This window comes from Sinohyriopsis cumingii, chromosome 5 (genome assembly GCF_028554795.1).
Source record: "Sinohyriopsis cumingii isolate HCF-2022 chromosome 5, ASM2855479v2, whole genome shotgun sequence".
Classification (NCBI taxonomy): Eukaryota; Metazoa; Mollusca; class Bivalvia; order Unionida; family Unionidae; genus Sinohyriopsis; species Sinohyriopsis cumingii.
This window is the reverse complement of record NC_142965.1, coordinates 36,902,439-36,916,115: the sequence shown is the minus strand read 5'-3', so window position 1 is coordinate 36,916,115 and position 13,677 is coordinate 36,902,439. Positions and strand designations below refer to the sequence as shown.

Sequence of the window (13,677 nt, the reverse complement as noted above, 5' to 3'; positions counted from 1 at the left end):
GAGTCAGTTTTCCATGAACAGACTTGTGTGAAAAGAGCAAAGAGGACCAGAGAAATAAAAATCTAGTAATTGTAGTATAATGCAATATGAAATGTAATTGCTTCCCCATTTTGTTGATATACATTTACATTGCTAGACTATTTTGGTGGGGGTTTCTCCACTGTTATATTAACACATATAATAATAATTTTATCTGCCATCCGGAAAATGGTTCATATTTCAGGCTTATGCAAAGATCTTCAGATATATTTAATCATACTTTATATTAGCTCAGTTGGTCCTAGTCCATAGAGCTTTTCGTATGGCCTGTTGTCCATCATTGGACTTAGTCCATAGAGCTTTTGGAATGGCCTGTTGTCCATCATTGGTTCTAGTCCATAGAGCTTATGGAATGGCCTGTTGTCCACATTGGTCCTAGTCCATAGAGCTTATGGAATGGCCTGTTGTCCATCATTGGTCCTAGTCCATAGAGCTTTTAGAATGGCCTGTTGTCCATCATTGGTCTTAGTCCATAGAGCTTTTAGAATGGCCTGTTGTCCGTCATTGGTCTTAGTCTATAGAGCTTATGGAATGGCCTGTTGTCCATCATTGGTCCTAGTCCATAGAGCTTTTAGAATGGCCTGTTGTCTATCATTGGTCCTAGTCCAAAGAGCTTTTGGAATGGCATGTTGTCCATCATTGGTCCTAGTCCATAGAGCTTTTAGAATGGCCTGTTGTCTATCATTGGTCCTAGTCCATAGAGCTTTTGGAATGGCCTGTTTGTCATTGGTTCTAGTCCATAGAGCTTATGGAATGGCCTATTGTCCATCATCCATCGGTCCATTAGGACTTCTGAACAGAAGATTTACAAGAAACTTAACAAATATATTCATCCCAAGGTCCAATTGGTCTGAAATGAAAATGGTGCTATTTGGATGATCTGTATTGCCACCACAGTGACCATCTTGAAAGTCTGTGTTCATTCCCTCTACCTCCACCCCCACCCCCAGGGCATTCAGATTGTTATGGGGTTTTCACCTAAACATTTCTTATGATTTTTATTGGTTCTAAATTAAATGGTACCAATCTGACATTTTATAAATTCCGACTTGTTAGTTTTTGTATGGAAAGTGAAACATAAAATAAGCAATAATCACATTATGAATTGTTAGATTTAGTATGGAAAGTGAAACATAAAATACAGCAGTAATCACAGGATGAATTGTTAGATTTAGAATGGAAAGTGAAACATACAATACAGCAATATCACAGCATGAATTGTTAGATTTAGAATGGAAGGAGAAACATAAAATTAGCAATAATCACAGGATGAATTGTTAGATTTAGTATGGAAAGTGAAACATAAAATACAGCAATAATCACAGCATGAATTGTTAGATTTAGAATGGAAAGTGAAACATAAAATACAGCAATAATCACAGCATGAATTGTTAGATTTAGTATGGAAAGTGAAACATGAAATACAGCAATAATCACAGTATGAATTGTTAGACTTAGAATGGAAAGTGAAACATAAAATACAGCAATAATCACAGTATGAATTGTTAGATTTAGTATGGAAAGTGAAACATAAAATACAGCTATAATCACAGCATGAATTGTGATAAGAGGGAATCTTGACCAGTAGCAATACCAGTACTTTTATGTGTAATTGCCTTTTTATTCCATAATATTAGCACGCTTAACCATGGTGTTTGTAAAATGGGGTCTAAGGCATACATATGAACTTTTCAAAAGCCAAGTAGGATGACTGAATTAAAAAAATAGAGATTGAGGACCTAAAATCGGTAGGTTTTTCATGGCATTTTTAAAGCCTTGTTTTCACTAAATATTGATTGATCTGCCTGGTCCAATATGTGTGCAATTTGCAAAAAGACTTGCCATTTCTCTGTGATGTGCCCTATTTTCATATTCTGGTCAGCTGTGGTCAAACTGCACAATAGCTAAAGATTAGCCTTAAATAAATAAGCAAGAAAGCCAGTGCAACTAATTAAAAGTTAATCCTTATCCATGCAACTATTTTGTGAAAACGATTGGCCCTCCGTCATAATTCAAAGAAACCATGTTCTACACTATCGTGTGTTATGCAAGCACCAGCAGTTGATTGGAAAAGAAAGGATTCCCAATTTTTTTAAACTAAAGGTACCAAAATAGCCAGTCTTATGGCAGCTAATTTTCCCTCCTTGTATATCCGACCTTATTCCGTTATTGTCAACTCATAAAGCATTTAGTATTGTTTATTATAAATCATGTATTCTGAGTTAGTTTTTTGAGGACGCATTTGCTGTGTGGTATGTATTTTCATTCCTTCTTTTAATTTAATGATGGTAATTAACATTGTTATATACATTATAAAAATGCCATGTGTTCACTCATGTAAGTTTATTTCGTGGGAATGGTGCTATAGCATATGGAGTTACAGCATTCGCAGTGATCGTTCTTGGGATTGAAATTAATTGTGGATGATTTTATTGTTGTGGTTTATTTTTTTTGTTCTGGTTTATTTTTTTTATTTTTTTATTTTTGTAGGAATGAAAATAATCAATAATTTATGTGAATAATGTTTAAACTTAACATTCTTTTTAGTAAAGAAGCGAATTCTTTATAGTAATTATTTCGTCACAACAATAATTCACAGGTGTTACAACAGAAATGTGGAACTTTCCTTGTTTAGAAGAAATAAAAATAGAAGACATAATGTAATAATCTAGAGTTCTTAGCAAAAATTTGAAGATATTATGAAATCGTGAGGTTGGCTTGGAGCGACCCCGAAAATCTGGAGCTGTTTTTCCCTCCGGGCTTGAAAGTTGATAGTTATTGTGTAAGGTCGCTTACATCAAAGCAAACTACAACTCAGCTTTTACGGTATTAGCATAATTTTTGAAGCATTATTTCCGAACCTTTATTATTGTATTTTGGAGATAGCATTAAAGTTTAGCGCAATTGTGCCCATGATTCAACTCCAACGGATGTACTTAATTCAGCGATTAATCAAACCTACAATGTACATGCGGTGGCACCATTATGTAAATAAGTTCATTAGCCTAATTGCGAGCATTGAATCAAACAGTATTGTTTGTTTGTTGTAGTGTCATACTGGGATTATATTTTAATGAGTTAGGTATTTGCAATTTCAAAGCTAAGTAAAAATGTAATTTCAGGTGTACTGATATAAAATGTCCAATGCAATAATGCATAAATAAGCAATAATTGAGTCAAAGGTAGAGGTAGTGTTAACAGCAACTCGCAGTTGCTAAATTCTTGTCATCGTTCTATCAAATTATACACAAATCTAAATTAGGCAGAAACAATAAGAAAACAGAAAATTAAATAAATTACTTTATACCATTTCTTTTTAATAATCATGCATGCCAACCTCGAGATAAGTATACGTGTATTTTTTTTAAATATAAGTTTGCTTAAATAAATGCATTTAGAATTTACCTCGTGCATCTTGAAATGTCTCAGAGTTGGAGGTCAGCTTATACGAGGGTCATGCACTTTTTAGTGTTTATACCTGTTAAGTTTGGGGGTCAGCTTTTACGCAAAAGGGCTTATACACGACTATATACGGTAGTTCTCTATCAGTCTTTCACAGTGGTCATCAGTGCACCTCCCCACCCTACTTATTATCCCCCACCTGCAAATAATGGGGTGGATACCATAAGAAATACTATTTACCTAGAGTAAAGACTCCAACAATGAATCACTATACAATATTGTGACTTTATTAAAGTTCTTACAATAACAATGGAATGAGATTATTTAGCCAATTTAAAGTTACACCAGCACTTGAATATGTCAACTATAAGCAAGTTAAGCCATGTTTTGTTTTGTTTTGAACCCACACTAACACTTGAATATATCGACATTCACATGGAAAAAGCAGTGACATAATACACTTTTTATTGACATTAATTCAAATGACATGTATTTACTTAAATAATGTCTTTCTTGAGTAAACAGATACTTCATGTGCATGGTTGATATGCCCAATTGACTGCCAGAAACCACTGTTTGGTTAGGAAACACCTGGCCAATTTGGCAGTGGAAAACAGGTGGCCATTTAATACATGTCTTTTATAGAGGAAACTTTATTGTGGTAGGTGAGGATGGCAGGTCATCTCAGAATAAAGTGACTGTTTGGGCAGGTTTAATTGTACATCTAGGTTTTCATATCCATTTTTAAAGTTTGTAATTTGTATCACATGGCAATTGTTTTCCTTAAATATTTTGTATCACATCACATTAATGCTGATAAACATGTGGTATATTTCTATATCTGACATGTATCATCAATGTACATGTAGCACAGCAATAAGATATAAATATAGATAAGGTGACTCTTGTGTCATAATGTAGAATGTTAGAGTTATATGTCCCTTAATGAAATGGTTACATAGATGTAAATATCTTTCTCCATCACCTGATGTTTAAGTGATTCCATATTCCATAAGAGTAAGTTGACATGACTTGTTCCTATGTCAGCCAACAAGTTGAAAGAAAGATAATTTTCCAACTTAAAATTCACCTGGAGTTTCTTGTTGGATATCTGTATACAGGGGAATATTATTAAATATTCACAAGTTTGACTAATCTTAAAACTGGATATGAAAATTTATAATGTATTGATTTTGAATGTTTAGTTTATAAAAAGAACTTTCAATTACATTGGATTTTGCTTGCAAAAAATTTTTCTTTACTCCTCCCAACTTGGTGGAGAAAGGGAGATTAAAGCAATGCTGGCAATAAATCTACACTATAGGCACATCTTTTGTAGACAGACTGATATCCCCTCCTGGTAATATACTTTTTGGTTTTGGCAAAATGATTATTCTTTAATACCTTTGTATATAAATATAATAATCTCTTATAAAATGAGACAAAAAAAGTCAGCTCTGACACTGTATTCATATATATGCATCAGTCAAAATATCTTTTTTTTTCTATGCCAGCAGTTAACATAATAAGGGAAATGCATGTGCATAGGCAAGTTCATAGAAATTTTGATGTTAATGCAAACAGTTCTTATTGCTTTCTACAACAGTTTTACTTGAGCTGTGAAAAATTATGTAATGGACTTCACCTACCCTTGAAATTCATGTAATGTCAACTGAACTACTTGATGGAAGCTTAGTAAATGTGTGTACTGTGTCCTTGATAACATCTTTGTATTTCTGGGTGAGCTTATCAGCATATTTCAGAATTGTTCTATCTTCCACTGGAACATTGCAAATCATCCGAGAATCAAACTGTGTCACGCATGAACGATAATGGTGAATTAATGCCACAGTTGGAGACACTTCTATTACAGACTGGCTTTGATCATAGTAGACTGTCTTACTTACATGATGAATGCCCATTTCAATTACTTGAGTGGGTTGGACAATCACCTTTGATCTAACCCCACTTATTACGTCATTTCGATTCAGTAACTGCAGATAAGTTAGTTGCTGTGATGGATCTAGATGTTGATTTGGGTCAAAAAATGCACTTTTGAAGCTAAATCCTGCAATGTATGGATCCTCATTCTCAGATCCTGAAAATCTGAGAAGTTTTAAAAGTGATGGCCAGTCATCATCTTGCTGTGGAATTATTAGTTCATCGATATCGAGGAAAGCTAGATAATCAAATTTATACATATTCCTATACAAACAATCCTGAATTGTTAACAACTGTCCATTATACCAAATTCTGTGTGGAGAAACATGCAAGGGTAATAACCAGTCAATTAGAGTTACTTCACCCTTGATTTTGTAAAATTTTAATAACTTTTCAACATCCTCTGAAACTTTCATCTTGTAGATTATAAAATTAGACACTCCCAGAATTTTTGATAATTCAAAAAACTGAATCAGTAAAGATAGCTTCAGATTTCCATACATGGGTGGAATGCATATTCCAATTTTCATATCTGGAACATTTTCATTGTTTGCTTTTTCCTCCTTGTTTTTATCAGTGATCACATCTGATATTTCCTTTGCTACAGTTGTAATTTGATTACTTGCATCACTGTCACTTTGCATGACAAACTGATTAATGTTGCGGTTGAGAAGATTATTAGGTACAGTTTTGTGTTCATGTAGAACTTGTAAAGCTGTCATGTTATCAATATGTAACCCAGTTCCTGCACTTAATTGTGCCAAACTGGTCAGGTACACTGTTTGTGGAATGACAGTCAGATAACCTGGAATGTTACAATTGAATATGAAGCCACCATATTTTTTCTCATGATTTTCACACATCTCATATTTTTCAGCCAGCATTCGAAACATTGTATTGTTTTCCATAAACCCACAAACCAAATTGTCCAATGACTGAATTTCCATAAGTCCTATCACTCTCACCAGGGTAACTTCTAGGTAGGGTCTGTCATCATAATATGCAGAAAAGACAGATATATTCCCAATAGTCTTGAACACTTCCCAGTTTGTCATGTCCTTCACTTTACCATGTGAATTGTTTGAACCCAGTCCACCATTTCCATGAAGATTATGGAGATAGTTGCGCTTGTCCATTATTGCACCTATTTGAGTCTTGCCTTTGTCTGTGAGTCTACCATTACTTGCAGTGTTTATTGACTGTATTGTGATTTTATTGTTTGCAAGTGTGTTATTATCTTGTTTGGATAGCCATGACATGAGGTGGTAGGTTAAGGTACCATACAAGATAAAACATGTAACCATTAAGTACTTAATTCCACACTTTAGCAGCATTGTTTACCGTGTTTTCAATGTTCTAAAATGGTTTTTGGTAAATAACATATCAATGTTTTTATACAATGACCAGTTGACAAAAAACAATTAAAGACATGTTTTAATGATTTCAAATTATTCAAAACAGTTAAGCATTTAGTTCAAAATTGTCAGGGTATAATGCAGTTTGTTCCAAATGAGACAGTAAGATACACATTTTATTCAACCACTAACTCGAGTTCTGTTACTTTGCAATGTAAAAATAATTTAGATCTTAGAGCTTTCTTTGCAGTACAATAATAATAATTTTTGATGATGGAGTTTACTTTGTAATGTAATACTAAGTTAGATGATAGAGTTTACTTTGCAGTATAATAATAATCATAGAGTTTACTTAGCAATGTAATAATAATTTAGAGGATAGAGTTTACTTTGCAGATTAATAATAATTTAGATCATAGAGAGTTTACTTTGCAATGCAGTAATAATACAGATCATAGAAAGTTTACTTTGCAATGCAGTAATAATTTACATCATAGTTTACTTTGCAGTATACTAATAATTTACATCATAGAGAGTTTACTTTGCAATGAAATAACAATTTAGATCATAGAGAGTTTACTTTGCAATGTAATAATGATCTAGATCATAGAGTTTACTTTGCAAAGAGAGAAGTGCATGTAATAATATGCATCAGCAAAGTTTTGCTTACAGCAATAATTTGCAAGAAATGCATGTATGGCAAAGAAAAATTAATTTATTCTTAACTATCTTTGATTAGATCTTATGATATCAACCTATTTTGAAAAATGGTTGGAAAGAAAATCACTTAATACAGTTAACCACACAGTGCATGATATATAAAAAATAAAAGAGGGTATAATTTGGCTGTGAATATTTTTACTCTTTATTTTGGAAAGGGAAATATGTCATTTTTATGTTCTTTTAATTGGTTTACATATCTTGAAGATTTTAAACTTATTCCAGAACATCCAGTAAGTTTGATGAACTCAAGTTGCATTATATTTTTTTTCCAGAACATGTGTCTGCCTGTTATTTAAAATATTCTGAGTGTTTATTTTTGCCTTCTAACATTCTTGTAGTCTGTTCATTACATACCCAATTGCCTTCAGAAACAATAAAGACTTGCAGTATTTATCATTATCTGATAAGCTCATTGGGAGAAGAAAAAAAATTGTGTTTGTTAACAGCTTTTCAGACTCTGCTTATCTAGGAACAGAATAACACTTGTTATAAAAAGTAGTGTGATACAGGCTTGTTTAGATTGGACTTAATAAGTTGGATGACCTGGCCAAGATTTCAATCACACAACTGAAGTCATTAGTTAAACTTAAATCTAGGATCCAGTGATATGATTGGCTGATATTGAATTGTGTCTCAGATTCAACCAATCCAGTGCATCAAGTCCATACATTCTAGCAGAATTCGTTCCTGGTGCAGTTAAGTCTTCCAGTATGTACTTTGTCACAACAATCTTTAAGATGATAATTGCATATTTCTTACCAACACAGGTCTCCAAGACAAGTCACTGATGTTATTTGTAGTCTAGTTTTCCTTGAATGCCATTAAGAAACAAAATATTTTCTATATATGAATCCCTTTTCCAGTCACATCAAACATGCTTAATCTTATGCTGTCACCTTCATGCTACCACAGTTTTAAAAAAGCACATTAATGCATCAAGGAGTATTCTATGAATATGCTGTCTTCATAGTCTTAGAATTTCCCTTACATGTATAGAGAACTTCAGCTTGGTCAAGTTAATGTGGCTTTAAGAATATTTCAGTTGCACACATGGTGGCAGGTGTAATTTTGTTCCATCATGAAAATTAATGTTCATACTTTCCCCCTCAAACCATAGTTAATTCTAGCTTTCCAATATCAGGCTCACGTTTACCTAAGTGTCTGATTCTCAATCAGTGTGCTTATTTAATCACTTCCCAGTCAATGGATACTTGACAAAAAGAACGGCTGTATTTCAATCCATTTAGAAGGATTCAATGAGAATAAATCAATTTCAAATCGCTGCACGTTGATTTTTTACAGTTGGCTTTTTTACACAGTATATTTGGAGAAAACTTAGTTAAATTGTAGTTCTTGTCTATTTTGTATCCAAATGCACTTCATTCAGTCTATTGAACCATGAAGCTTGTTTCTCTGTCTTAAATTTCCATAGATTAAATGATTAAATTCTCTTTCTTATCAGAATAGGATGTCGTCAGTAGTTGAATGCAACAGTTACTGCAAGAAAGTGTTGTACAAGTCAAGGACATTTGTTCAGCTCTTCTGCTTCATAATTTTTATGTTTGTCTGTCAGTTGTTTTTCCCAAAAGAGGTTTAAAGGGTATGTCTCATGGAATCTATTTCTGCTGCAACAAGTGTTCAATAAACCAGCGACATTTTCATTGGATAAAATACCAGTGTCTGTAATGAAATGAGTATAATCACACCCAATTATTGATGCTTATTTCTTTTTTTCCACAGAACAAATTACTTTTACTTCTGAATAAATGTCTTGTAATAAAGTTGGAAGATTTCCACATCAGGTGCTTTTCTCATGACTTTATCCTTGAATAATGAATGTAATTCATGAAGAACAAACTTTTTAAGCACAAATTCTTTTATATAAACTCTAATGGGTAACACTTTTTCTTTCAGCTTTGAGTATTTTCATTTGAACACCGTTTTTTATGTATTTTTCTCAGCCTGTAGTTCTAATCCATAAGAATGAACAATAATCTTACATACACCATTTGCAGTTAACTGTGAATTTTGTGCTTGCATGATAACTCCAGCCAAACAGAATCAGCTGCCATTGTATTATTTTGAGTGCATCAGTCAATCTTGCTCCCACATCAAAAGGAAATTGTATACTAATGTCTTGCTTGTTAATGTACTTAATGCATTAATCTAAGCAAGAATCATCTCTGCAGTCTTGCAGGATTTACACAGCTGACAGTTTTTGTCAATTTTAGTGCTAATGTTCTCTCTAGTCAAGATACATATTTCATGAACTATGGTCTTCCAGCTATCCAATTTGTTCAATACTTTATGGATGATACATCATATAAGGTTTCTGTCGTTGACACTTACTCTATCCATTTGGTGCTAAATTACTTCCCTCCAGATAAACATCCACATTTAATCAATATTAAAGTGATTCTTTGTAACAGTCATTTTTATAGGATCCTTTGTACCTGTGACATGATCATCTTTGCAATGTATTCTATAGGGTTTCTTCCTGTAATATTCACTATTGATTTCTGTGCTGATTTTCTTCCTGCCACATACAAATTATCTTCCATGGACTGTTATTAATTTTTTTCTACAATAATCCACTTTATTTCACTGCTTTACACACACATCGGAACAGATAAATATTGGCAATAAGTCTTGATAGTTTTTTGTCATCTGTTGACATCAACTTGATCAGTTTCAGTGTTTATTTTTACATACAGAAAGCAGTGGACATGGTCATGTTTGAAGTATTCTCATATTTTGGAGACAGATCTCTTCCCATTGTAATATAATTTCCAGTAAATCTGAAGGAATGATTTTTTAATAAAAAATCATGATCTTGTTACGGTAATTTACATACATCTTTATGAGATGGATTCATCTCCATAACAGATCTTAGAATTTCTGTTTCTGTAGCTTGTATAGTTAATATGATGTCGATTACTCTGATGAACTTCTTCCCACAACATAAAATATTCAAGTCTGAAGTGCATAATACAGTGATTATTTAAGTGGCATATATCCTGGGATTGAGTGGAAACTAGTTTTCATTACTTCAGGAGTTGGAATAACTGATAACTTCCTGTATTTAACTTATTCCTTTTACTCCATTCAGTGATGAGTGAGGCCTGAAATTGGTTGTTCCTGAAAAAGAAAAATGAAGTGAGTTCGAACAAAAGAACCATTTACCTTCTACAGTTTAATTGCAGAAGACTAAACATCTACTACAGTTTGCTTTTTATACCATTATAGTAGAAGCCTACAGGTAGTTTTTATCCGAACTTTAGTTTATTAGTAAACCTCTCTTGGCAAAAGTTCATCATAGTGAGCGTGCATGTCTGTATACCTATACGTATGTCTGTTCTTCCAGCCAAATCCTGGATTATTTTCAAAATGAAAGCTGTGCTATCATTGCAGTAGAAGAAGGGGATAGATTGCTTTTCTGCTGTCCGTCTACTCATCAGTCTCAAAATCATTTTTGTTGGACTTGGAGGCACAAAGTTTTACACACTATATCATGGTTGTGAATAGATGGCTGATCAGATTTTCAGGTCATTACAGCAATCTTTTTTATATTTACACATTTTAAAATCTTTTTGGACCATTTTTTAAAACAAAAACTATATGAAATTAAGCAAAACCATTTGAGATAGACAAATCAAATTTGATAGACCCAGGTGTTTTCTTGTATAGATGACCCTATAACATTTTCCTGCCGTTACAACAGTTTATCATTTTTTTTAATTACACATTTGTTTCACTTCTTGGACAAAATTTGTGATAAAATCTTTGTTAGTACAATTAAGCAAAGACCAGTGGAAGAATACAGATGAAACTTGGTATCTATATCTGTATTAATATGTAGATGACCTGGTTAGATTTTCAGGGCATTATGGAGTTTTTCAATTCTTTAAATAACTGAACTTTTTGGACTAATTTTTGTAAACAAATAGGTTGTATGCGTAAATAGATAACCTGATATGAGTTTGATGCTATTAATGAACATTTGTAAAAGTTTGAAAGAAATTAAAAGTTTTTAATTGTTTTAGCCTTGGACTTGTTTGGCTTGCATTAACTCTGTCGGGCAGTATGTTTTTCAAATGCATATCTACCATATATACTTGCTTATAAGTGATGACCAGCTGCAAATTAGACGGACCCAGTTTTGTCATCATACAGTGTGCTAGCAGATCTGGCTTTGTGTGGTTTGTAAGGAGTAATCAATGGAACAAACACTGTAGACCATGATCTGCCAGTGTTTTATGTGATGGCATATCGAACTCTGTTCATTTACAGTTGGACACAACTTATAATTGAGTACATATGGTAGTTTAGATTAAGCTCAGATTTTGAGGGTAGAAAAAAATGCAGATTTAACAAAAAAGGGATTCTCTTGTGCATAGTTACTAAGGTTACCACAAAAACTCATTTTGAATAGTAGGTTATAATAGAAACCCATTTTACATAGTTACTACATGAACTCATTTTGCATAATAATGTGCTTTCCCATTTCCTTTTCTGTATAATTTAAACAGTTCTCTTTCTTTTAAAACACTGCTTACGATTTATAAAACAGTGTTCTTGTATGAATATCATGGGATATCCTTCAAAATGATCCATGATACAATGACACTTTTACTAAGGTTACACCATAACAAGGTTTTGCAATAACAAGGACAAAACAAAAACTTTGGCATTATAAGATGTGAACCATGGTAAATTTGGTTCTCAAGAACCAAGAGCTAAAATCAGATTGAATATATTAAATTGAGCAACAGCAAGAAATCTACATTTAAACAATTTAGTGTGCATGCTCCTATTAGAGGGTCAGCCAAACATATTCCTGTAAGAAAGGGTCAACCAGTTAATAAATATACTCTTATAAGAGACAGTCAACCAATTTAAGAAACATATTCATGTAGGAGGATCGGCCGATTTAAAAGCAGGCTCTTGTTGGAGGGTCAACTGTAATTTGAATGCCTTTATAATGAGGGACCATTGTATTACTGTTTATGAGTTATGAACTAAAATCACCCATATCTCTTTTTTTCTTATTTTGAAAGATAAGGAGAGTTTCTATTTATACAAATATCAGGCAAAATTTCATCAGGTAGAATCATATTGAATGCTAGGTTTAAAGAAGCATTTAATTGCAGCCTTTTTTATAATTGAAATTGTTGCAAATGCTTTGTTTATCATTAACTGTGACAAATTTAAATTCTTTTGAAATGTACACACTTTTCTCCCATGTATATTGTCAGTCAGTGAGGGATTTCACAATTTGTATACTGTATGTACTCGCTCATAAGTCCAGTCCTACTGCAGACCTCACAGACCCGGATCTGCCATTACATAATGCACTGGCAGAACTAGGTCTGTGCAGTTAGGACTAATCAACAGAGCAAACAACTTGGACCCTGTTCTGCTGTTGCATTTTGTGATGGCAGATCAGAGATTTTGGTCTGGAGTTAGACCTGGCTTTTAAGAAAATATAAACAGTATTATACCTGTGGTAGCAGTGAAGAGTTTGTTATGAATGGCCAGGGGGTACAGTTTTAATGAATACACATCCCTACTTTATCTCTGCATCTCCCTTCATGATTTCTTGCTTTAAGCAGAAAGGAATGATTTTTGTGCAGGAACACATTGGTACTTGCTTTGTTGAAGATTATGTTTTGGCCTAGAGCAAGAAGTTCGTACATGTGATTATATAGCAAGGAGTTCATACATGTGATTATACAGCAAGGAGTTCATACATGTGATTATATATCAAGGAGTTCATGCATGTGATTATATATCAAAGAGTTCATACCTATGATTATACAGCAAGGAGTTCATGCATATGATTATATAGCAAGGAGTTCATACCTGTGATCATACAGCAAGGAGTTCATACATGTGATTATATCTCAAGGAGTTCATGCATGTGATTATGCAGAGATCACTTTGGACAGATCAGGAGATTTGCAAAATTTTTGATAGGAGTGTTGACTTCAGATCAGAAGGATTTTGATTGATACAATTTTCAACATGTAAATGGACAAGAAGCATTAATGGTTGAACAAACTTTCCTTTCTATATCATAATATGCACATCATTTCATGACATCATACTTTCCTTTCTATATCATAATATGCACATCATTTCATCACATCGTACTTTCCTTTCTATATCATAATATGCACATCATTTCATCACATTGCACTTTCCTTTCTATACATCA

The 13,677-nt window shown here is 33.1% G+C and overlaps 2 protein-coding genes across 2 annotated transcripts in view; one reads left to right on the top strand and one right to left on the bottom strand.

The window, feature by feature from the left end:
- Window positions 1–13,677, top strand: part of LOC149798946 (propionyl-CoA carboxylase beta chain, mitochondrial-like) — a 111,138-nt gene that overhangs the window by 40,561 nt on the left and 56,900 nt on the right. The window lies entirely within an intron of this gene.
- Window positions 3,890–13,677, bottom strand: part of LOC149798947 (beta-1,4-galactosyltransferase galt-1-like) — a 31,862-nt gene continuing 22,074 nt past the window's right edge. Inside the window, exon 2 of the mRNA XM_089957867.1 lies at window positions 3,890–10,598. Coding sequence (XP_089813993.1) covers window positions 5,100–6,716 — 1,617 coding nt within the window. The 5' untranslated portion in view covers window positions 6,717–10,598 and the 3' untranslated portion in view covers window positions 3,890–5,099. The remainder of the gene's footprint in view (window positions 10,599–13,677) is intronic.